Source organism: Ylistrum balloti, unplaced genomic scaffold, assembly GCF_031769215.1.
Source record: "Ylistrum balloti isolate Yb309-2 unplaced genomic scaffold, AGI_CSIRO_Ybal_v1 Utg370124, whole genome shotgun sequence".
NCBI lineage: Eukaryota > Metazoa > Mollusca > Bivalvia > Pectinida > Pectinidae > Ylistrum > Ylistrum balloti.
Genome location: NW_026782139.1, coordinates 671,142 through 697,405, shown reverse-complemented (window position 1 = coordinate 697,405; position 26,264 = coordinate 671,142). Strand labels below are relative to the sequence as shown.

The window sequence follows — 26,264 nt, the reverse complement described above, 5'->3', positions numbered from 1 at the left end:
GTTTAGAATATCCAAGTCCTGTGTTTATGCTTTTCTTGTGGAACTCATTCAAAATCTGAGAACCCACTATATCTGTAAGTTAAAATTCCAAAATTTGTGCTCTTGACTCTCTTGAAAAATCCTACAAAAATTACTGACCATAGATTTGTAACATACTTTGTTACAAACGTACATATCACAGTTATCCGTACAGGAAAATAATATGTCTGCTATATATCATATTATTTCATGTCAAGTCATAAGAGGCGATTACGTTTTTGGGCTCACTACAAATATTAATTTTCTTTCTTCTGTTCGAGTCTCTTCCGACTCACCCAGTAACCAATCAACAGGCACTTGTGCCATTACATTCTGTAAAAGTATTCATTTTTATGGTATATTTACTTATATATAGTTTCAATATATGTTCTTGTATATACATATATCAATATACAAGTTAAATGATGCTATTTTGCGTTTGTCTATTGTCGATATATTCATAATCACAGTAAAGAGACATCGTAAAACATGTTCAGTAATAGCTCGATGAAATAAATGAAGACAACATATACTTTTATCAGCTTCTGTTTATTTCACCCATATACGTCATGTATTTCGTACAACCATGTATATATCAAATAGATCGTATTGTTCGAATTCAGTGCGTGCGTTTTTACAACCTACGGTGCTAATGAAAACCGGTATCCTCATCAACATTATTCACGTACTTACAAATTTTCTTTTATTAGTAATATAAAAATCTGTATTTAATGTATCTATATCGAATCCCGTTTAAATCCATGCTCCAACGACAACTAATACGCCAAATAAAACATTTGTTAAATAATCAATATAAGCATATAATTTGCAAATGTCAAAATATGACTGTATTTTTATATAACACATCATTACAAAATGCCTTAAACCTAAGACACCCCCATACCTTTCCCTGTTTAGTTAAATTATAAACCAATGTCGTTAATACCTCGTGCTGTTTAGTTAAATTATAAACCAATGTCGTTAATACCTTCTGCTGTTTAGTTAAATTATAAATCAATGTCGTTAATACCTTCTGCTGTTAAGTTAAATTATTAACCAATGTCGTTAATTGTCGTGTATTAATCCCATCTCTTAATTATGTATAAGAATACGTTGGCTCCCTGGACGTAGTACAGGATACATACAGTAAGGTGCTGCTAAATCAATAATATTTGTGGTGGTTACATTAAATTAAAAAGAATTATAGTAATAATGGATTTCTGGTTGCCATGAGCAAGATTTACCCACGAAGAAGTAAAGTACCAACGAAACTGTGACCATGAATTTTCAGCCCCACAAAAATATACGATTTTACAGCAGATTTTATATTTCTGTCGCAAGAAAACAAATTTGCGCTTCGTGAATGGGGTTCCAACAAGCAAATAGAAGGGTAGATGTATCTAGGATTAAAAGGTAGATACCATGCTTAAATACATTGTAAAGCACCAATCAATTATTGTCAACTTATGATCAAGATTACTGCGTAAAAATTCTCAAACTTTATTTGTGTTGTTTGTGTCCAAAGTTTGACCTTCAGTCCTAAGTCCAATCCATGTTACCGACCCGTTTAATGGCTGAATCATCGCCAAACTTCCTGGAGAGGTGGATCAGGCGACTTTTATACTCACAAATATTTATGTAGCAACCCTGAAATATAACGTAAATGTATTTAATAACTGCTTATTAGTATCTTCCGCGTGAAATAGAAATTATTTTTTTTAAAATGCTTCAATGAAAGGCGAACGACCATCTTTACCTGAATAGTCAGCACAACTTAAAGACGATGTAGCATTATCAGGCAGTTTAATTTACTGTGAGCAAGACAACAGATCAACTTATTGGAATCCTAGCAGAGACACAACAGGGAGCTTGTATCAAAGCTATGAATGATAAAATGAAACTACAGTGACAGAGTAGCATCCTCGTCAGTTATAAAGCCTTCAAAATTCAAAATTTTAAGTAAACATAGTGTTTTATTCAAACTCAAAATAAATCGCTTAACACGGTGATAGTGGAGGGGGGAGGAAGGGGAGATGGTTAATGATCTATTTTTGTCAGTGACACTAATCATGTTGAAATCAAACAAGAAAAAAATCGACGTATCAAAAACAACTCAAATACGATAAACTATGGCAAAAGATGGCACCTGCCAAAAATGAGAACAAGGTAAACGACAACGGAGCCAAACTACCGACCATCAAACATGTCATACTTTATATCACACAAAGAAATGGAATATTTTCTGATAAATTTTTTATTTAAATGGACCTGTGGCAGATCTACATAGCAGATATCGTTGATAAAGCAGACGATGCTTACTCTTCCGGAGGTCTTTTTCTCCATTGGCTTTTTCAGGAGTCTTCATATCAATCTTGTTTGGATTTTGATTCTGTTGACATTTTGGTACTTTTTTTTGTTGTTATGACGACCGCAAAACTTCCCTTTAAACATCATTATCTACTGCAATCAAATTATTCGATGTCACGTTACGTATTGATGTCAATAAAGTGAAGGACAATTATTTACCTGAAAGTGCCGCTCACCATGTCCACTGCCAACACCAAACGAGTTTCGACTGTGCGCCATCCTTCTGTTGTTAAATGCAACGATGTCTCCAGGCTGGAGGCGAACCTCATTCTGAATCGCATTAGAAAAGAAGTGCTTTTAGAACTAAAACATAATAATTAATTAAATAATTCTTCAATTTAAAACAAATCATATATAATACTCTCCAGTAAGTTTATTTTATTTAAACATACTATAAGATTTCATAAAGGAAAAGATTAGAATTCTTTAAACAATAAAAAATCAAGGAGATTTACATTTACATCAAAATCATTGCATCATCTATACGAGTCATTGGGGAACCGTAAAGATTCAATGTTGAAAATTAACAACACATTTCTAAGATCAAACAATCGTTTCTTTCTTTACCAGGAAAGTAACACACTGTTAAACCACTAAACTACATGATGTGTATGCATATTTTGTTCTGAGCAAGCCCATGTAAAGTTACTCGAGGACACTTTCACTATTTCGGCTCTAAAAGTTTCTAGTAGTAGCGTAGTCATACTATTGAATGGGGAAACACTTAATTACTTTTACTTACTTTTGTGTGGAAGTTTTTTATTGCTCTGGCGAACAATTGGTACGCTTTGTAATAATCTGCCACGTCATCCTTTAAAGCAGAAAATTATACTTAACATGTATCTATTTTGAAGGATTATTATCGAAACGATGTCTACAATTTAAATCTCTAAAATAAGTAAAATATGACCTACGTTGTGGATTAATTAGTTCTACTCCAATAGCACAATAGAAGTATATCAGAGTAAGAGAGAGAGCTTTTGACAGATAGACCGAGAAATAAGGACATACAAACGGAAAATGGTTCAAAGAGAAAGCGACAGAAAGACAAAAACGGAGTCTCACCTCAGGTATTCCCTGTACACCAACTACACTCGGGTTCCAGAACACTCCAATTATCTACAGGAAATATATCTATAAGTAAGTATAGATATTATCCTAAACAATTAATTTACTCGACAGTTAGAGCAGTTAATATATAATTATCTTATAAAATTTGCGAAATTTTAGCGATTTAACAAAATTACTCAAAATGATTTTCTTTTCCAGTTTTCGTTTAATATCTTAGCTACATCAGATTATAGCGATTTGAAATCACTTGCACTTTAACAACAAGTTTTTATCCGGGTTTGAAACTGAATGCACATATATTGCGTTATCCCATACATATATTATCTTATTTCACTGCGCTGTACTTGAATTCTTCAATACCATTAAATCTTTAGGTTTAGATCAAGATGAATTGATCAAGGTCATTCAATCTCCTCATTTGCCCTGATTTGGATTTTACACCATTCTATCTATCTATGAATCATATTGTACCTACTATATTATACACTGATATATGAATTTTGAGAAATCAATCGTCACTTTTTAATATCATTCAAACATAGTACGTCCCATACCTAAAACAATCTCTCCTAAATGGTGCAAATGAAAATTCCGTTTTACATGAAGATGAATTGTTTCAGGAAGTTGAGTACACAAAAATATTTTTAAAGTTGCTTTTACCAATTCTCAAAATCAACACGTCAATTATGTTTTCACCATTAATAATGGCATCACAAATCTAGATCTCTCTGTATGCCTTGTGTACGTAAACTATGTTTTCACCATTAATAATGGCATCACAAATCTAGATCTCTCTGTATGCCTTGTGTACGTAAACTATGTTTTCACCATTAATAATGGCATCACAAATAGTGTCGGCACCGACGGCGATGGCAAAGAACAATCATAATCTGTCTTCCTTTCTTTCGCGGCATGGAGACAACAACAAACTTTATTATATTCTATCCGTCCATATATGATGATTGTTAAGGAATGAAATGAATGTCTGCTACATAGTGATATTTTATTAACTCAATAAAAATAGCAAAAGAATAATATTTACATTTTCTGAGAAATTAATATGTATTTGCATGATGGTGTGAATTCAGATTGATGCTTGGTAATACATGTATAAAAAGGATGACCTGTCCTTACCTCCTTCTCTCTGTTTAAATTTATTATTGGTCTTTGTATTCCCAAGTGAACTGGGTGATCTCTGAGAAACAGAAATATAAATGAAAATTGGTTATATCTATTCATCACAAAACAAAATATCAAAACATTATACATACGTGGTGTACTTCACGCACACACACACACATTTAAAATGTCTTGTCTTAATCACATATAAGTGGTAATCTATCACTGAATTTGACTTGGTATTTCATGTCACAAAAAATAAAACATATCTATCTAAAACTGGTTTTTGACACCTCATGTAACTATAACTATGAGCATCGCAGTATTAGCAAATGCAACATAAATCACTTACTTATTTTAACAAAACACAACAACTATTTGATAACATAACCATCTTACCTTGATGAATGATCCCTGGAAAAAGTACACGGTACAGAACACAGCGTCTTGAATTCAGCTGGATTTGTTTGTCTTAATTCCTCACAAACCGCAAACATGTCAACAAAGGTGGTTTCTCCACCAGTGAGAGATTCATCAAATCTGAATAAAACATATTATGAATAGAATATTCTCTCGGATTTTGTAAATTTGAAAACGCAGAAATGTACTACTATTCTGAGGTTATGGCAAACTTTGGTTACTCCAGTCTATCAGCAGTGTTTACCTCTTCTAGTCGCTGAAGACTTTAAAATAGCATGTCCAAACAATTAAATAAATCTCATCATACGAAATTATCTAGCAATACAAGATTGAACTCAATTGAAATTCAATCTATTTTCGAGTGGAAAATGGAATTGACTTCCTAGAGCATAAGGTTGTATAATTATGTTTATTATGTTTAATATATAGGTTAATATTATGATTATTAGGGTTCTTATTAGGAAACGGAAACGTAAAATTAACAGTTACGAACTAGAACAGTTGCCAAGAGGGCTAACTGATACCCTTAATCCCCAATCAATGCTGACCAACTTCCTTTCACCTATCAGATATCAATTTGTTTGTGATGTGTTGAACAGACAGTACAGGGAAACTCCCTACTAAACAAAAATTAATGAAAATACGTTATACATGTGTATATCAGTAACCGTGTCAAAATAATAAGCGTATGGAAAAACATTTGACAAATTTGACCATTAATATAACTAGGTAGATATTTAGTAATTCCTCTCAGCAATGGACAAAATGGTGTATGATGATGCTGCCGGTGTTTGATTGTTTGTTGATTTGCATTTTGTAGCATTGAAATAGTCCCTTTTATACTTCATTCAAAAGCACATGATAAATCAGGTGTATGTTTTATAGCAAACCCTAATAAAGAATTTCAGTAAACGGTCACACTTTCAGTGGGAAAAGTCGAAATAAGGAAAAATCGGGGCACAACTTCGATAATCAGTTAAAAAATCGCAGAGAAATAAAAGAATACAAATCCTAGCCATAGACGGAGGGGCAAACTAATTCCTGCATAACCCATTCTAACCCCAACCCCTAACAATGAAGGGATAGCATAGAAATGAACAGTATAATTACATAATATTGAAATAGAAGTAAATACTTAAGACAATGGAGAAACTGTATTCCGGGGGTTGACTCGTAAAACGTCAAATCCATGTGAAACTGCAACGCTTTCTGCGTGTAGGCTAAATTGGTCGCTTTTTCCATATACGTCACGTCATAAAGCTGGAAACAATATTTTGTGAAACGATATAATTTAACATTATGTCACAACTTTTAGTAAATATCTGTATTTGAATGATAAGAATATTATGAACGACACCGCTGGACAAAAAAATTAAGTTTAAAAAAATATAATATCACAAATAACCAGGAATAACCAAATATTTCGGAAAGGACTATGTGATGTGTCTCATTTCTAAGAAATATAACGTTTATATCATATATCCTCATGAAGTTTTCAGCACTGACATGATATATAATACATTGATAATAGATTGATGATATAACTAAAACAAAAAGGGTATTTAATACGATAAATTACACATGATGCTAAATACGGTATATTGCAATGGTAAAATTTCCGTTATATCTATAATTTATTTTTCACATTATCAACCCCTGAGGAAATCGACATAATTCTTATTCAAGTGCTGTGATCTTGCATCTCGAAAAATTCCTACCCGATTTGCTATAGTTTCCATACCTTTCCATATGTGTTATCCCACAGTGACGTCATATGCTTTGGCACGAACTAATTATGAAAAAGTAAAGTTCCATTACAACACAGTAATCTTTGAAATGTTACGTGTAACTTAAAGAAAAAATGCTCAGCTCATGATTACCTCCAATCAATAAGACAATATAATTTACGATCGTTTTAACGCACCACAGCTATTTTTTCATTTATTTATTTATTTATTAAGAAATTCGAACTGTACGATGAAACTTACGTATTTAAATTTGCCTTGTCTGTGTCCATCGTTTCTTAATTGTTTTCCGAAAGATCAGTTTAATTTGATTTCGTAAAAAGCCCCACAGTGTATTGGTCAAGCATATGAACATTTATATCAACTTGTTCGTTTTACCTCTGTTAACAGTTCTTTTGTAGTAGGAGCTGCTTTGACCATTGCCAAACCATGGTCGTTTATATCCTTCAATAATCTGAAATAAACCAAGGTTATGAATGAGAAACAGGTATATATCAAATATGAACTTTACTAAGGAATGTGTCATTTCAACTTTTTAAAACTTAATTCTCTTTCTCGATGATAGTGCACCTTCATATCCAGTTTTTGATTTCTAATGTGGAAAATAAGTAACTTGTGTAAACGTCTTAAAAATATCTCATTATATTATAAAAGTAAATGCTTCAAAATATTTAAGCCACGAACAAACATAAAATACATGAAAAACTACATCCTTAACACCTTCAGCTTCCAAATAACAGATAACCAATATTCGACCTTGATCATTTACAATAGTGTTGATCGATATTTTGATCAACGTTAATATAGATGCTGTCATTTGTGTATCAAATTTACATTAGCTTATAAAACCACATTCGACATGAAGCACGGAATAGCTATCATACCGTCGACCATGAAATAGTTCACAGTTGATAATCTTTCACCTATAAAGACAAATCTTTACAAACTAGCTATCCAATAGTTTATCTTCTATGCTGGTGTCATATCGATCGCAGAGTGAAGTATCTACAAAATGTACCTGTATATGTGTTTTTCATCTGTTTCACAGTCAGTCCACGTGACACTCGCCAAGGTAGGCTGGATACAAACAAAGCTGCTTTAGGACAAGTGTTATATATATATATATATATATATATATATATATATATATATATACAGCTTCTCGATATGTGCAATAACTACTCCATCTTGTGGGTGAGCATTGGATCATAAGTATTAACTTCTAAAGATCGTTAGAAGTTTGCTGTCTTCTTTAAAAGAATATTGCTCTTAAAGCAGGAAATATCACTTGTTATTATTTTTAATAGATATTTCTAAGTGTTGCAAAATGAAAGGAAAACGAATAAAATTCTATCATAGGTAAATGGTTGTGAATTCAAATTCAGAAAATGACAATGTCAGTTTAAGTATTGACGCCAATACGATCAGAGGTAGTCTTGAGGAATCAAGCAGCTTATTGTATTATAGAAAATATCCAAATCAATACCTTTGTGTATAACGACGTCTTAAGGGAAGCTTTCTTCTGCGTTAAACTGTCTCCAGAGTAACAATGCTTCCTCAAGAAAGCTGTACTAAACTCTCCAATGTGATTTCCATTCCATTCTACCCAAACTTTCCCATCTTCTGAAAAGATTAATTAAGATTTTATAACAGGGTCAAACAAATGTTGGTACCGAGTGACAAAGAATCACGGACGATATCAATCCTCCCGCATTAGGTGTCAAAATTGAAAACCTGACATATCGAGCAACAAACAAACGTTTTGGGGAATATTTGTATCGAAGAAAAACTGAATTAATTCATAGTTTCCGTTCTAACTATAGTTGTCGAGTTTCGACAATGCATCAGAATATGCTTACGCCTCTGAAACATGTGGTTTAGTCATCCTTTTACTTTGTAATTGGCATTTTTCTCCTTTTTTATTTTACCTGTTATTCTGACGTTCGTCGCTTTGATATCAAGTGGCAGCTTGTCTATTTCTATCAACACCTGGTTGATTTCTGCATCAAAACATTCTTCACACTGACAATGGTGTCTCAACCACACGGCATGAAATCTAGACATAGATGATAACCAAGTCATTTCGGAACATTTTTACAGTCTAACCTCGTTATCTCGAAGTCGTATAACTCGAAAGTCACGTTTTATTCGAAGCGTTTCTTTGGCCCCTGTCTGTCACAAAACAATCGATCTCACTAATATTGAATCCTCGGTTATCTCGAAGTTTTTCCGTGGTCCCGCCTAGTTCGAGATAAAGAGGTTCGATTGTATCAATAGGTACTTGTATAAGACAACCACTTAAAGATTGAGTTATGTCGTCCCGATGATCACACTCACAGCTTTATTAGACAAATGACCAGTGTTAAGTTTACTGTGAACGAGAAAATAAAACAATCACAGACCTTTTCGGCTTTGGTATAATCGTATGTACACTTAGATATTAGGTAGTGTGATGAGATGACGATAATATTATAGCGAAAACGTGTTGAATTAGTGATTTTCCAGTTGTTTTGTTAATATAGATGATAGTAGAAAGTACATTGTTACTACTGATTTTAACATAAGAACGCCTATTCATGATGATACAGATAAGAAAATGTTGGTGTTTGTTTGCTTACACAGGAGCAGATGTAAAGTTTTTAGAAACATAATATAATGCAAATATCACCTGGAAAAGTAATCGATCATGTTACGGTACGTGCCCTTAAAATCATTCACCAAAAGTTGGTAACTAATTTCCTCTGTTTTAATTTTTGAAGGAACACATTTCAAGTGGCGCCTTAGTAAGATTTCGTCGTTTGATGTTGTGGGTATATGGTACACATGAAATATATACTGTATACAACTTCCAGCAGGTTATGATAGTATTTTGCAATTTATCTAAACTTACATATAATGCCATGTTACCTCAAATTGCCAGAAGTATTGAATTTGTTTTTTTGTGAAATATTATCACTACAAAGTTTTATTTAGTTTCTGTTACTTCCATACCTCGACGTTTTGCAGTCGTTCCATACTATTTCCACTTTTCGTCCGTCGTCCACTATGTTGACGGTATTCGCTGATGGAGAAACAGGTGTCTGCGTGAAGATATAAAATTGATCAACAAGATAATACAGATAAACAACACAGTAGGACATAGTAATTTTATCATAAGAGTTTAAACACAATACGTACTCCTGATGAAAATGGCTGATGACGATCAAGATGTCGGTCGAAGAGACATGTTTGCGGTGTGATCAGGGGAACAGCCGGCCCTGGGGAATATACCAGAACCAAAACATGTTGAAAATGACCCAACCTGGGTAAAGAAAATAAAATGTGTTTATATCTTACAAGATAATTTATCATATATGACACGTACGACGTTTTACTGTACCCGCCATTATAATAAGCCTTTTGGTAAGTAACTTAGGGTAAGACAGTTTAAAGGGACGCACTGAAACCGTGCACATGTTTTTACTGCCGTTGTTCGACAACAACTTACTAATAGATGCTTTATTTCATCTAGGAACTGTGCTACTTCCACTAACAAGTAGGTTGTTAAGAGAATGTTCAGTCTAGGTACTCTGTAACAGGAAGAGTATTTCTAAAGTCATGGTGTGGACGAACATAATAAATCCTTACCTGTCTGGAATGTAAATCCAACCGATGAACATCTAGAAACCAATTTCAGGAGACGGCGACGACCTTGTACACACTTTAACATGTTGTCTCTAGTTCACGAATGTGACTGTAGATAAAAAATAAATCACGTGTTTCCTTTTATCTTGGTTAGGGTACATTGTAAGTACATAAATGATAAACATTATCGGGTAATCTGTGCTCTTTGTTAACTTGAATATTTTCTCTTCACTTAATGGTAGTCCCCATTGTTTTTCCTTCATTGTTATAACATAAACATTAACATACACATTGACCAACTAAGATTAGAAAATGGGTAGTTCATCTTTTGCTTTTGTTGATAAACACTTTAAAATATTCCAAAACTACATAAATGCAAATGCAATAACGAGTCAGCGCTGTATGGTGATTTCAGAAGTACGGTGTCGCCTATATAATATAACTTCGAGATTTCGATAGTAATGCCTCCTCAAAATCTACGGTAATGAATAGCAACTTAGCAGTTTGGTCACACATAAATTTTGCATACTAAATCTTTTTAGTCAGTTCGGTAACATTATACTAACGGATTTGTTAGTTCCTACAATGAAATTTCAGATTAAAATTTAGATGATTTTTATTCTTATCGGTAAGGAGAGATAACTTACTATATCCATTAATTCTTCACGCATATAAAACGATTATGAAGAAGAAAAACTATTCTGGTCTCGGAGTAAAGTACACAAAGATTTTTTCATTTTTTTTTAATTTAATCGTTTCTTTATGGGGTTTCCCCATACTGACTCCATACTGAAATACCAACTATAAATATAAACGCTCGACCTCCAGTATTGACAGTATACACGTGCACCAGTTATGTGTAGTAACGCAACGTAACCACAACAGCGAGTTAATGCATATTCGCTAGACATAACACACTAGGTCGACGCATTAAAACGAAGACAACAATGTCAGTACCAGCAGGATATAAATATATACATGAACATAGAGTTAAAAACGAGCACGAAGGCTTGCCAAAAACTGTCACCAAGCTTTAATAGTTCATGTTCGAGTTTAAATATCAATTTATAATTACCGTACCGTTGTGCACGTATATCATTAAATTCCTTAATGGAGCCAGGTAAGGCTCGGGCTCTGTAATGTTGGTCTCATCTATCCTGGTCAGCCTATGTATTAATGTATATTCACTAGCTGATGCATACATATATACTTACAAGCATGTATACCTACTGGTCTTTGTCACCAGCCTATGTATCTAAATGATTTGTAGATAAGTGTATTTAAAATGTAAAATCACCATATTGTCGATAATTTTCCAACTTCATTCATTAATTATTAATCATTGAAAATTATTAATGCAATAAAAAATTGTATCGGTAAACTTATCTGAGAATTTCGCAGCGTACTACTATCCCCTACCTAAACATCGCTTATACTACATGCGTTCCCAAATCTGTCACGCTAGATATAAAGTTCAACGTACTCGATAGGCTTGACTGATATCGCAATATCAATTTTTCCATTGATTTTTTTTATTTGTTAAGAAGGCATGAACGAATCAACCAATAAATAAACATATTCGTTTATTGATACAAAACGAGTTTTCTCCACAACAATATAATCAATAAATGCATGCTTCACTGGCTTTCTTTTAGTTCTTCACTTAAAACTTATGGACAACATGAGTCTGTGTCTACCTCCATTTAAGAGGACATTTGGACATTATGGTAAGAATTTTCACTCATTTAATGATAACTGATGGTAGTATGTCCTTCTCATTTATTCATTATTTAGAGCTGTATTATATATATTGTAATCTAGTGATTAGTTAATGTATGCGTCTGTATACTTGTTAATGTATGGAGAGAGATTTCAAAGGCTATGTATGCTGCTCAATTCCTTTTGTCATTTAAGATCTTAACAATAAAATATTCTGAAATGAAAACGAATTAAATGAGAAAGCAATGCACGTTTCTCCTTAACACATGATCTGTATATATAGAGAGAGAAGAAATAGGTCATGTAATCATGTATAATATTCTGTACTGTAGCCTGTTCGTATATAAGTACGGTGTGGTATGTATAGTCAATCCCATAATGTGACCATCTGTCAAAATATACTTACGTGACCAAATTTCACATAAAGTTTAATCCTTTGACTGAATAGTAAGTTATCATGCCGAGTCCAACATGTTATCGTACATTAGCGAGGAATGTTGTTGTCTTCCAACTGTTTTGTATGTCTATTTTGTCAGATTTCTGAGTCTGTAGTAATTGCCTCCATACCTACAACAAGTTATCAGGGCGAGGATGATTTACGACCTTAAAATTCTATCCTGGTTGATATTGATATAATTATACACATCCAAAATGTAAACATGGCGTATGAATATCATACAGCTGTACTGTAGCACACCCTCTGTGTACGATATCCGTAGCAGTGGATCGGTTGCATACTAAACAAGAGTACCGCCCACGCTACAAAGCTCGCCTGCCATCAATATTAATAAGTCCCAACTGCAGTATCAATGCAAAAAAACAACACTAGTACAGCTATAAAGGAGTGTATTGATGCCAGCAAACTTCCACAACCTTGACATTATATATCATCATACATGACTTTTTTTAACTCAATATTAGATTAGGCAAGTCTGTAAACACTTGGACCGGAACCATAACACATAAAACGTCTAAAACACTTTCAAGCATTATTATCACACACCGAAAACGACGTCTTTTCACCAAATAGTTCTATCTTTTCTTACCCTTTGAAGTTATATCTACTCACTACAGAACACCTGAAACCAAATACTTATACTCTAGTATATTTCTAAAGGATTTCACAGTCAAAATATTTTCGAGAGGCAGTTTTTTTGTTTGTTTTCTTCTGGGGGATGGGTGGGGGGAGGGGGATGTTCAAAACCTTATTTTCTGACACAAGGGGAAACCATTAATTTTTACATAAATCTTGAAACCAAATGTTACGTTGGAAACCAACGCTAACGCCGACACTATACAATACTAACGAGCATCAAGCACATCAAACTTCACATCGCATTTCACAATTACATCATTATGACAGTAAAACTTAAATTGTTTTCACCAACTACGTCTTTCTGTATTGTGAGTTTGTCAGTCAGTTGCCGACATTTTCCACTGTTACATCGAGAACAAGCCCTTGAATTTTGAATCAACTGCGACATGTAATCACCATAGGTGGTTGACAAACAGGTCAAAAGGATTATAGAAAATCTCATGGATAAACAATACTTTTCAATTTATATTTTGTTATATAGATATTTACCCTGTATGTGCTGAAAGGTAAATTAAACTTTTTCATAATGCTGTTTCATTATTCTAGGACTCATCAACGATGTCAGGTGCCTTATCAGCGGAAAATCTAGAATGCCAGTCACGCGACTTCCAACTTTCTAAAACAGCATGGTATGGTAGTCTTCAATATGACAGAGTGCAAACCCAATGACATATTCTTCTATCGTGAATATGGTGGTATCACAAGGAAAACAAATGAAAACAGAATGCTGTCGGAACTCTTTTTCTGTCTTTTGATCCATTGGTGTATTCAACATGGTGTAAAGGATAAATTAGAAGGAACACGGAGAGGTTTGCTTTGTTTGTATCCAGTATTGAGGTTGCCTTATCATAGGCATGTAATGACAAAACAATTTGAACTCGTTAAGTAGTCCATAGCAGGAATTTCATTTTAGACTGTGTTCCAAATGCCAATGTCTAGAGAATGGAGAAGGATTTTGCTTCTAAATCCAAATGTTTGAAGAAGTTTTTCGTTTTGACGAATACGGTGAACAAGTGATGGTCAGGTTTTGAGGTTTGGCCCCTTGATAATAAACTTGGTACTTCAGAAAAATCATTCAATCAAAGTCGGATAACGCTACTGTGGATCCCTAAACACACCTCGGAATCGTTTGTAAGGAGAAATACCCTATACCTGATACAGACTGATATTAAACTGTCGTTTTATGATTTTAAAACAACTATCTCTACTGCAATCAAACATGCTTGACAGCTGATATTGATTCAGGATATCAGTAACAAACTATTTAAAAATACAAGTCAATATATGATCATGTCTCGCTAAACGGCCAAACCACAGAGAAAAAGCTGTCTTTTCTCGGCTACGGACAAGGCATAATACCTTATCCATTTAATTCTTTTAAGGGGTGAAACCCACCAATTTCCTATTCACGTGATTCCGTGCTTTCTGTCCAATACGTTTTGTAAATGATTATAAATTTCCAGATCTTGGATCTGAAAAGCCTTTTTCATATATGAAATATTTACACAAAGACCCTGATAAAATATAAGGAGATTAACACCATATGCTTTGTTCATCGACGACAGCTATCGTATAAACGTAGGATTCTAACAGTGAAACCGTTAAGAACATATTTAGTTGCTAACTACCACTAATGTGTTAAATGACAGAGAAACTGATTTTGTAAAACATCAATTACAAGTATCTTATACGCTTCAGTTACTATCATATTTTAGCAGTTTCCAATTCTGAAAAGTCGGATAGCAACTTTTCCTTTAAAAGTGTAATTCTTTTAAAATTCAAACAAGTAAGCAAGATCTCTTATACGGAGAACATCATAATCGATTTTTAACGTGAATCTCTGACTTTATCAGAAAATTAAGCCTCGATCGAATTATTTCAGTGGCACGACAGGTGGCATCAAGGATACCGTATAGCATGAATTGTTGAATTAAAATGTGCAGATGTCTAAATAACTTTTATGATGTATTGTCAAGTTGTTTTCGAGTACATCTATTTCTTGCTATTTTCGATGATTGGAAAACTCAAAACAAAAGAAAATGGATGTATAAACAACAACGAACAAACACATTGAAAACCTAACTAAATGCAGTGTTTCTCTAACATTTTAAAATATATTCGTTTGACTTCAAATCTGATGTTAAAACCGCGAAAATCATAGCCATCGTGAATAAAATAGATTAATTAATACGGTATATACAAAGCCGATAAAACATTTATCACATATCCTTTTGATTTCTTTGTTATATGAAAACATTAAAATGAAGGAAACCTATTATATTTACAAAGAATGTTTGTCTACCTTTCTTTTCGATCAATATATTTTTAAGAGGACAACAAAATACAATCTACAATATTTATTACTTAAAATGCAAAATTATGCCTCAAACAATATGGGGGGGGATTTTAACTTACACAAAATAATTGTATTGATTGAAAAGGTACTTCTGATCGTTGACTGGTTTACAGACTTTTGGAATGAGAAAAATGCTTATATTTCAGTAGAATACATCACACTTAACAAAGGGTTAAGGATATTCGTGCAATAAGGTCACTAACCAACGTTTTTCATATTTCTTCCTGAAATAAATATTCATCTTTAGGTACTTGCTAGCACTAACAACATTAAAAAACATCTTCTTATCGCCTATATAGATTACTGTTCATGTCGTTTACAGAAAACAGCTGTAAATTATACATGGTTGCAAGAGAAGTTTGTATTATATTCTTAATGACACGCAAATATCGCAACGATGTCTCCTTTCTAAATAAACTAGCGGAAACTACGGATACGAAATGCCTTATGTGATTACGTAACAAAAATATGTATTCCAAAGCAGACATCAAATCTTTATTGCACAACATTGGCACTGTAATTGTCATGATTTGGTCATGATATCGTGGAGACTATTAGCCAGCCAATGTGTTTTATTGGGTTTTCTTTAATTTCTTTTAATTCTAAAGGTTTTTTTTTCGTTAAGGCTTCCCCCATAAAATATGTCTAATAGGACTCGTTGATTTTCAAGGATATGAATAAAATAATATTGATACATATTACATTTTGCCCTAGTTTTTTTATCCAGTTTTCATCACAGGGGCACATGTTCAGTATAAAATGGAAGGATAATTATTATCATTACTACAATTAACTAGCATTTGGGTGCACATTCAGACGACATACATTCGACAATACACCTCAAACCGTATGCTGGATATCAGAATACAAATATAACACATTAAGAACATTTTTCACCTGTTAGATTATATCATTACCTTGGACCACCCACACTGTGCTGGAAGAATATGGCATTGTTGTATCTTATTTTCAACAGACCAGGTATTCCTATGGCTAAATACAAAACCAAGTACCGTCATGGAATACCTTGGCACAGTACTTGATTCAGACAAGATTGAACCTTGCCTACCTGACGACAAACTTAGCAGAATCATCACTTTTAGCACAATTCCAACAGCATCATTCATGTACTTAAAGAAAAAACCCTACAACAACTAGGATATCTTGATTTTTGCTAATTGTGTAATCATACAGAATCAAAATATGTTTCAACGTAAATTTATTTTCGTAATCATATAGAAAATGGTACTTATTCATGTCACTAAAATGTTCAAAGAGAGTTTGGCCTGTGAGTAGTTACTACGCGACTGAAAATAGGGCGGCAACCAACAGTGTCCGCTGTTGATGACACGAATCCCCTTGTAATGTCTAACGTTAGCTCCACATTCAAACGTTCGGTTGAGGAGTGGATTTTATCTCTGAAAAGGTCATCTGCGTTGGATCTTTTGCTGACTTTCATGGAAATTAACGTTTGCCATTGAATTCAAAGTCGTGTCACAAGTAAACAACCCCTGCAGGTGTGTCGTGTTTTTGTAACCGGCTTTATGATTTATCAATTTCATCAGATTATGTGTGTTCTCTCTTTTTATTGGCGTAAATCTGCAAAAAAGGTTACTTTCACTAGTAAAAATAACACTTTTTCAATGCGATATGTATATATATATTACTGGGAAAAAGTAATAAATGTGTTTTATTGTGTTTTCTTTAAGTTCTATTAAGTTCATTTTTTCCGTATTGAGTTACTCCTTAAATATGTTTAGTATGATTACATTTCATTCTTAAGCATGTACATGAAATAATGCTGATACATATTGCATTTTGTCCTAGTTTATTGGATTTGATTTTTGATAATAGTTATGTTCATATGTTAGTATTTCTGGTTGGTTCAATAATTGGAACTGTTAAATTGTGATACTAATTCTATATAACCATTGTTTTAGTTGTTGAAACCTTGTTCGTTGTGATGCAATCACAAATTGCACGTTCGTGACTCTTTATCAATACATCGTCAATGTCGCTTATCAGTTGTTTATCAGATACATGTTTTAAAGATTCTAGCAAATACAGTAGCTTTGGTCACAAGATAGAACATTCCAGTACAGAAATAGCTTGATCGTCATTCTCGCTGAGAGCATGCTATTACAACACTGCGAGGTATGGTCATTTGAATTCCAAGGTAATAAACTAGGACTTCGAGCTACTATCTCAACACCATATTAGTAATATAGAATAAATCTCGCAAACTGTGTAAGGCGTAGGATAGGTCAATCAATAAAAAGATATTGATAGAACATAAGCAGCTATATTAATGACACTCTTCTGTCCGTAGACGGAGACAAGGATGGACATCTTGATTTCTCTATAACGGGAAAAACGAAAGAAGGAAAATTCTGACATCTTGAGAGACTTGAATTCGCTAAAATTTGGGCAAAATTAGAAACAAGAAATGCCTAACTGAAGACTGCTGGAGAATAATATCAAGTGATCCGGAAGTGTAAGCGTCTTCTGCTTCATTGACGAAACTTTCAAGTAAATGTTAATCAATCCATGTAATGCATTTCCTTATGTGTAACTGAAGTATTGAACAACAGTTTTAGATGTAATCGTTCATCGATTGCTTTAACAGTCCTGTTTCAGTATGATAGTATACAAATGACAACTTAATGACTTTGTATTATGCTCGCTAGGATACATTTGGATTGATAGTCAACATCAGTAGAAATCGTTTTGACTAACAAATTTCTAATAACAGTTGCTTGGAATCCGGACTAACGAGGAATATTTGTCTTAAAATTGATTGCTGACAATACAAGATAATTATGCTGTTTACTTGGGTGACCAGTAGTCTTGCCTTCGAGTGTACGCGGGATCCTAGATTCCCTTCAATTGTAAACGCCGTCAGATTGAGAGGCGAACTAAAACTCACAACACAGGTTATTTCAGAGATGCAGTTTTGCGGTCGTCATAATGATCTCATTAGGAATTCTATTTCCTTGTGCGATATAAAGTTGAATGTGTTTGATGCACTTTAGTACACGTGTTGGATCCTTTGTTGTTAATGATATTCTCACTTGGGAACGTGACATTAACTAGTTGGATTGGGCAAGATTTAGGTGGCGAGTATCGTTGATGAAGCTTAGCCTTATTTTCGATGTATTTATCCAGTTGTCTCCGTTTAATTTTTTCTTTTACTTATGTTTTCATTGAATTTTGTGTTTGATTCATGATTCCGTTAACATGTCGGTATTTTCTGTGCAGTTGCCCGAAGTTGCACTAAAACCTTAACATTAGAAATTTCGACTCTTCGAGGTAAAATGCGTTTGTATACTAGTCACATTATTATCGACCAGTATTAAAATTAAAAGAAAAAAGCATTGCAATATCTGACTGAGTTTCCAATCGGATTGTTTTCAATGTTTCAGAAATCCGGCACCTCCTCTTCCCTTCATTTAAATACAACATTAATTCGTCGCCTATTCTGGCAAAATCCTAGATACTAAAAGCACCAAAAGCGAGAGTATGATACGCCTGCCATACCCACATAAATGAAGCGATATTGAGGACAAGTTGTTGAAAATGCATTAAACTTTTGATTCAGTGTTTGAATGACTTTAAAATACTTTGAAAATCGGTCTGGAAATGCAACAAGCAGAGGGTGTTTGACTTATGTTTTTTACATTCCGTAATTCATGTCAAATCCCTTCCTTTTCTTGTATCACCTTATCAAATTTGCAAGGGATTAAACAGATAATTAAAAAAAACCTATGCCTTTTCTACACAATGCCCATAATTTCCTACAAAAGCATCATAAGTCTGCTAAAACTATTCGCAAAATTCAATAACACAAACTTGAAAATTCTTTTGTATGAAATATTTGTTACATATTTCATTAAAAAGTTTGTTTTTTTTTAAAGTAAGAGAGCGCTAACAAGGTCAAGTTTACGAACGGATGGACGGACGGACAGCGCATGGTATACCAAAATACGTCCCCTCGCTTACGGACGTGAAAAAGTAATTTCAGAGTCGCTGATATCCTTATCATCATTGCTAATAAAAGGTTTCACTTCGCTGAACAGTCCTATAATTCTAATTTCCTTACATGAATGTGAATGTAAGAAAGATTCACAAAAGAAGAAAGGAGAAGAAGGAAAAAATCAACAGAAGAAAGAACAATAACACAGAGAGAATAGGGCTCAAATGTTGGGGAAGCATTAACGTCCTTAACGTGTTACACCTAGACATCTGATCCTGACTGCAACTTTTAGAGGTCGGATTTAAAATTGTGAAATTCTTTCGATGAGGTGACGAGTGAGGTCACAAGTTGACCACAAGGTGATTGAAAGGTACCATATGGCCTAAGGCTAGTTTACATGTTCAGATGTACCAATAATTGACATGAGATACTGTAAAGTTTTTAGGCTCGCGAGATCCTATTATTCGCTACTTTTTGGTGGAATAAAATCGCGAAAAACACATGCTTTGAATCTAAATTTTCTTTAAAAGTTAAATACAGTAAGATGGTACCACTTAAATAGGATTCTGGTAAAAATGATAATATGAACAAGAACAAAACTTGCGGGGAAAGTTTTATTAACACGTGATATTATTTTTAGTATTTAATGAGAGACACTTTGAATTGTCCATTGGTTCGCAGATCCCTGAAACGAGAAAAAGTTTTAGAGTATATACACATAAAATGCAATACATGTTCATTAAGCACGATACAGCACTATTTTATGCATCTTGATGTTTTTCCTAGGAAACAAATACTTGTATATAAGTATCAACATTAATAATATCAAAATATTCTTGACAATATATTTCAAAGGGTTACTATGACATCAGCCTTTCTCTTCATAATAAAACCACAAAAACTACGGCTACGAAATACATAAAGAACGAAGTTTGTTGTTTTATTCGTGAAATCTCGATATATAACAAAAATGTGCACACCGAAAACATCAAATCCCATTTTATCATAAAGCAAAAGAGGTTCTGTAAGGAACATGTTGTTGAATGAGATCTGGGAGGTCATTACCCAATTGTTTTAGAGATTAGCCATTAAAATATGTTTATCAAGATTTTATATTTGATTTTCAACAATATATATAAGTTAATGTTTAAGTGATGCTATACTTACTCTAAACTCACAGTAATTAGAACTGTTAAAGTGTGAAACTGTATCTATTTCCATATTACTATAATACACTACCGTGACTCTTTATCAACACTTAATCGATTTCACTTATCTGTCACTCCTCAGAGATATGTTACAAGAGTTCTAGCAAGTCTGTTTATTTTGGTCACAAGGTAGAACCTTCCAGTACAGAATTAGCACGTTTGAAATGCTCGCTGAGAGTATACTACTACAACACTACGTGTCATGATAATATGATTGCCGAGATAATAAACCAGAACTGCAGGACACCATTATATTACTGATTCACATAGATCACGAGTAAAATAGATTAAACGTCGCAAAATGTAAAGAGAGGAATAAATCTTCATCTCGAAACTACTTTAGGCATTGACTTATATCACATTATATATATCATATATTATAACTATGTCTTCAAAACAAAATGGAGTAGAAGTAAACAGTTCCGCTAAGGACACACTTTTGTCCATAAACAGGGACACGGATGGACATCTTGAAAACTATAACCCTCGAGAAGACTTTCTTCAGTGTAATATATCAATCATTAGTTATTAATTAGATGTATTTATACCTAACAGCTATATTTATAGTTTTCCTAGCGGTACTACTTCGAGTTGTATACAAATAACGACTGAATGACATTGTATCATACTCGATAGGATAAAAAAATCAGATTTGTTCGACTGGCAATAATCTACTACATTAACAGGAAACTTGTGAACTAAAAACTTTGAAAGTTTCATTACATTTAAGAATTTCCAGTTTATTAGGATCCGAACTGGTGAGGAACATTTCATGGACAAGAAATAAATCATTGTTATGCCCACCTGGATGACCTGTAGCATTGTGCTCGGGTTTGTGGCCGGTTGTCCATACACAGTTCGGATCCCCTAATTCCGCTCCATTGGAAACACCGTCGGAGTCCGAATCAGCTATACATAAGTCATGTGTCCAGGCATGCGCAGAAGAGGCGAAATCCTTAGAAAAGCAAAGAAATTTTAAATCAAATAATAAATATTTTATATATTACAAAGTTTCGCGGTACACTTGTACACACCATATCATTTAAGTTAAAAACTAAAAATTAACTTTCCAAATGTCTTCGTATTGACTCTAAGCAAAACGCTAGTTTCGTGTAAATCTTAATATAGTAACAGTGAAACTGGTGCATTTCATTATCGCATGGCGTTATCATACGTGTTCATGATTTTCAATCCAAAACTTACCAATCCAAACAAATTCCTAACCCCACCACCATTCCGGTTGATGTGGCCTACACCAGCCCAAATTCGATTGCCGGGACAAGGGCTGGGGACACTTCCGCCATTCGGTATGGCTTGCTGGTATGTAGGGTATGTAAGAGACACGCCGAGTAACGCACAGATCAAAAACAACCGAATCATGATGTGGTCAGTTTACTAAAGATTTAAATAAATGATCTATCGCTATACAGGGATCGGAAATAAATGTAAAGATAAGAACGTAACTCCCTGATACTGTTAAAATAATGTGTGGTCCTAACAGAACGACCTGTTTTTATACCTATCGTCACTGTGGTGCCTATTGGCGAGTCGATAGCAACATGGGGAACACAGGTAGTTCAACTATTCAAAGAATATGAGACGTCACGTACTCTGTACGGATTACGACTGATATAGACAGTTCTAATACCATCCTTGATAGATTACATAGTAATGGTAATTTTTTTGGAAAAATAAAAAAACAAAACTAAAAACAAGAAATGTATTGGAGTTTTATTAACAAACAATGTGAAGATTAACAGACTGACATTTTGGGTCATTTATCGGTTCGCAGATTCCTGAAAAAAAATACAAAGATAAGTTTACAGATAAAAAAAACATCAACAGAAGAAACACGCGAAACAGGACATAAATCAATATCAAAAGGCGGAATTCTGTCGACAACTTGGAGTGATTTGTTATATAATTAAAATGTTGTTTTCTGTACATATGTATTTGTATGAGTTTAGCACTCATCTCCCTTGAATGTTTTTTATTATTATAATTTTTTTTTTTTTTTTTTGTAAATTGTGTTTTCATTTTAATCTATGTATTGCTGTGGCCATCATATGAAGAGAAGTATATAGGCTTTGTCTGTTAGTCAATCCTAATGGACTTTTAAGATATTGACAATAAAATTTGTTGAAATGAACAGCATAGGAACAACTTCTTCTAATTATGCTTTATCTGTCAAGATCATCAATGATTTTACTTCAAAAAGGCAATCAGATGCAATTGTTATTAAAGTGACACAGAAAAACGCCGTCTCTTTCTATCGCTAAGTTGTCTATGTTGTCTGACGCAGAGACACTTTTAAGAATTTCTGATTTCGTAATATACTTCCGCTTTATTTATAATCATATCTACAAGTGCACATGCTAATCATACTTACATTATAACATACGTGTTTTAAAAAAAAAACCAGTTAATTCAAGGGAGATAATTGGGGAGTTGAGTCACTGTTTACTTTGGAAACACTTGACCTTAAAATCCTTATTAAGTTAAACCTGTAGTGTTTTCTCAACATTTTAAACAATGACGTGGGAGTTATCGTTGTATGTAAGGTTGTAGTGACTTCTTATCGGCATAGTAAATAAACACTAGGCGAATAGGAAGTCTAAGGTTTCACCTCGCCACTATAATTTCTAGCTTGAAAGCAATAACAGAACTCACGTTCCACAATGAAAATTTGTTCTCACTGGCTAATCTTTGTCGAGAATTCTGGATTTACCATACAAAATTCAACCTCAATTATAGGAAGCAAGAACAGGACTCACATGTTCCATAATGATAGTAGCCTCATTGTAAAACAATTTGCGTGTATTCTGTCTAATCATATAGATATCGGAACCGAACGTGACATAGAAATAGCATTTTACGACAAAGATGTCAATGATTTCAACAAGGACATATATCTATAAACTTGTTTCTGGTTTTAATTATTCCTCAAAACAATTTAGTTTTAAATTCATGTATCAGTTTTATGATTGGCAATAAAAGTATCGTCTCGATTAGGCTGTATAAGACATGGCCAAAACCGGTGACTTCTGGAATCCAAAATTTTTGATTCAATTAGCATACTATAAATAATTGTATCCTTTGGACTTTCTCAGTTCTATTTTATTAATACAACAGCATTTCTTGACTAATCAAAATTAATAAATGTTTCTACTAAAATTTCTCGCTATTTAGGTTTCGGTATAAGCAAACTGAATTATCCGGATTGATGATGTCCGTTCTAGAGGGGAAGAGATGGGTTACCTAGCCAAGAAAACAAATATTTAGATTGTTTACCTGGATGACCCGTGGCAGCACTATCGGGTGTTTGGCCAGGTGACCACTTACAGTGCGGGTCCCCTAGTTCCTCTCCATTGCGCTTGCCATCTAAATCTGAGTCGGTCATGCATAAGTCATGTGTCCAGACATGCGCAGAAGAGGCAAAGTCCTTTATAAAAGTGAATTAAAGAAATGTTACATGAATTTGTAACGACAACTTAAAATTCCACCATAATGCCCAACTTGTATTCCTGCTCAATACAATTAGTTTTAATATTCACATGTAAAATTAAACGTGAACTACATCAGACTGAAGTGCCATCGAGTCCTTTTTCATATGTCATCATTATACTCCCTGTGATTTGACTCACTTTCCTCTCAATCGAAATTTCTATTAAGGTGTGTCATACCCATCACTGATTTGTAATGGTGCATTTCTCAGAAATGAGAGGATTGCGAGTTTCAAAAGTAAAATATGAAAATTTGTTCTGACTGGCCAATCTTTGTCGAGCATTCTGGATTTACCATACAGAATTCAACTTCAATTATGGACTTATAACATACCCGAAATATCGCTGCGATTATTTTGATGCCCATCGTCAGGCAAAATTCAGCTGAACGTCGATGTCAGGTAAACACAGATTGAACAAAACTGTTGAAGTTTTAATAGTCTGATTTTCAGTCAATGTTGAAGGATAGATATAATACATGGTCAGTGTCTTAAAACTTAAGCTGTATTTTGGCTCGGGACAGAAAGACAAAAGTGACTCGTCTGAGGCTCTCCATTTCTATCTTTCTTCACCCTCGACAAACTAAATATGATATTTCAAGACACTGCCAATGTATTGTCAATATCAATATAAATCGCCAGACTCTGTATTTAACGCCTGTAAATATTTAAAGGCATTCCACTTTAGTAATTATCAGCTTTTTTTTTACCTTGTTGATCGTGTACTTCTGCACACCTTAGCTTTAACTAAAGACTTCATACAGAACAAAATATACATTCACCAACAAAAACTTAACAATGTTATCATTACCATTCCATCAAAAAATCCCAATTCATTACACTGCCCCTTTACACCATTTCACAGCTTAATCACTGGAGCATAATCTCACCATTCCAAACAGATTCCTAGCGCCGCCTCCATGAGAATCGGTGTGTCCTGCAGCACTCCACGTGGCTTTGCCGTGTGGACAGGGGTTAGGCACGTTACGACCATTAGGGATGTATTGTTTGTATCCAGAATATGCGAACGACACGCTTAGTATGGCGCAGAATAAAACCAGTCGCATCATCATGTGGACTTGCTAGAATCTACAGCTCAAAAGAAATTAACCTATCGCTCTGTCGTAACTTTAAGTAGTAAGAATCGTGAAGGTCATGGTATTCAAATGTCACGTTACACAGGATCAACACGATTCGATAGATATACCTGACAGAAGTGGTCACGTTATTTCAGATAAAACATCGTCCAAGCGAACGTTATCCGTAACCCACACACACGATCAAGGCCAACTTTACTGTATATTTATCTCTTTTTGCAAGATATATTCCCATCATTATCAAAATTAATCCCCGTGCCTTTTCATGTGTTGTATATGCATATTAATTATTGTTTTAGACATACATTGGCCGACCGCTTTGCTTGAAATACCAAGAAAATATCTGAAAAGTGACAACACCAGATTGCAACAAATAGTGCTGTGTGGCTGAAATGGAGGATATTTTGAAACAGTCAACAGTTGAAATCCAGATTCATATTGATACATATAGGATCGAGCTTTCACTTCGTACGAAACGTCATGAAACAAATCATTTTTAAAACTTTGAAGCAAGTTTCAGAAAATCTCCCAAGAAATGAAAACAAATGTAACATACTTTTTATCACTAAACTCATAAAAGTTACTTTTTGCCGGGTTTAAAGGGAAAATGTGGAGTAGAACATTTTTGCGCCATTTTTAATTCATGACGCATGTCCATATTATGAAACCACACTCGATATTCTGACAGGCCTAGCCAACGACAAGCACCTCGGGTATTTTACATTACTGATATATACTAAACAAATAAAGAAAGGTAACACTACTTTATTCTGTGATTAATTAATTAACCCCTTCATAAATTCTTACCAATCATGTACGAATAAAGTAATTGATCAATTCTGATAAAACTGCAGTCATGGTTCATTATAAAACTTTGCGTTCAGTTGATTTTATGCGACTGTAAAGGACATTGGCTCCAGAAAATTAAATATCATCCACTGTCGTCTCC

At 33.8% G+C, this 26,264-nt stretch overlaps 3 protein-coding genes across 5 annotated transcripts; all 3 read right to left on the bottom strand.

The window, feature by feature from the left end:
• Positions 1-548: 548 nt before the first annotated feature.
• LOC132550428 (gamma-butyrobetaine dioxygenase-like) lies at positions 549-12,796 on the bottom strand. Of its 3 annotated transcripts, none has more exons than XM_060214497.1 (16): positions 12,490-12,796; positions 10,368-10,473; positions 9,918-10,041; positions 9,732-9,820; positions 8,669-8,796; positions 8,227-8,363; positions 7,759-7,817; positions 7,119-7,194; positions 6,737-6,784; positions 6,131-6,255; positions 4,975-5,115; positions 4,591-4,651; positions 3,451-3,504; positions 3,128-3,196; positions 2,545-2,655; positions 549-1,665 (listed from the first exon to the last, which is right to left on the bottom strand). In XM_060214497.1, the coding sequence occupies exons 2-16, from the start codon at positions 10,397-10,399 to the stop codon at positions 1,558-1,560; spliced, it is 1,362 nt and encodes a 453-aa protein (XP_060070480.1). In that variant the 5' UTR covers positions 10,400-10,473; positions 12,490-12,796; the 3' UTR covers positions 549-1,557. The 3 variants fall into 3 exon arrangements, with proteins under 3 accessions (XP_060070480.1, XP_060070478.1, XP_060070479.1); XM_060214495.1 differs by having other exon boundaries at positions 9,918-9,997; XM_060214496.1 differs by having other exon boundaries at positions 8,227-8,360; positions 9,918-9,997.
• Positions 12,797-20,125: 7,329 nt separating this feature from the next.
• Positions 20,126-22,096, bottom strand: LOC132550449 (temptin-like). Its single transcript, XM_060214517.1, has 3 exons — positions 21,920-22,096; positions 21,521-21,671; positions 20,126-20,193 (listed from the first exon to the last, which is right to left on the bottom strand). The coding sequence occupies exons 1-3, from the start codon at positions 22,094-22,096 to the stop codon at positions 20,126-20,128; spliced, it is 396 nt and encodes a 131-aa protein (XP_060070500.1).
• A 354-nt stretch (positions 22,097-22,450) lies between these two features.
• On the bottom strand, positions 22,451-25,291 carry LOC132550464 (temptin-like). The gene is made up of 3 exons (XM_060214532.1): positions 25,109-25,291; positions 24,008-24,158; positions 22,451-22,512 (listed from the first exon to the last, which is right to left on the bottom strand). Exons 1-3 carry the CDS (start codon positions 25,289-25,291, stop codon positions 22,451-22,453), a joined length of 396 nt encoding a protein of 131 aa, XP_060070515.1.
• Positions 25,292-26,264: the final 973 nt, after the last annotated feature.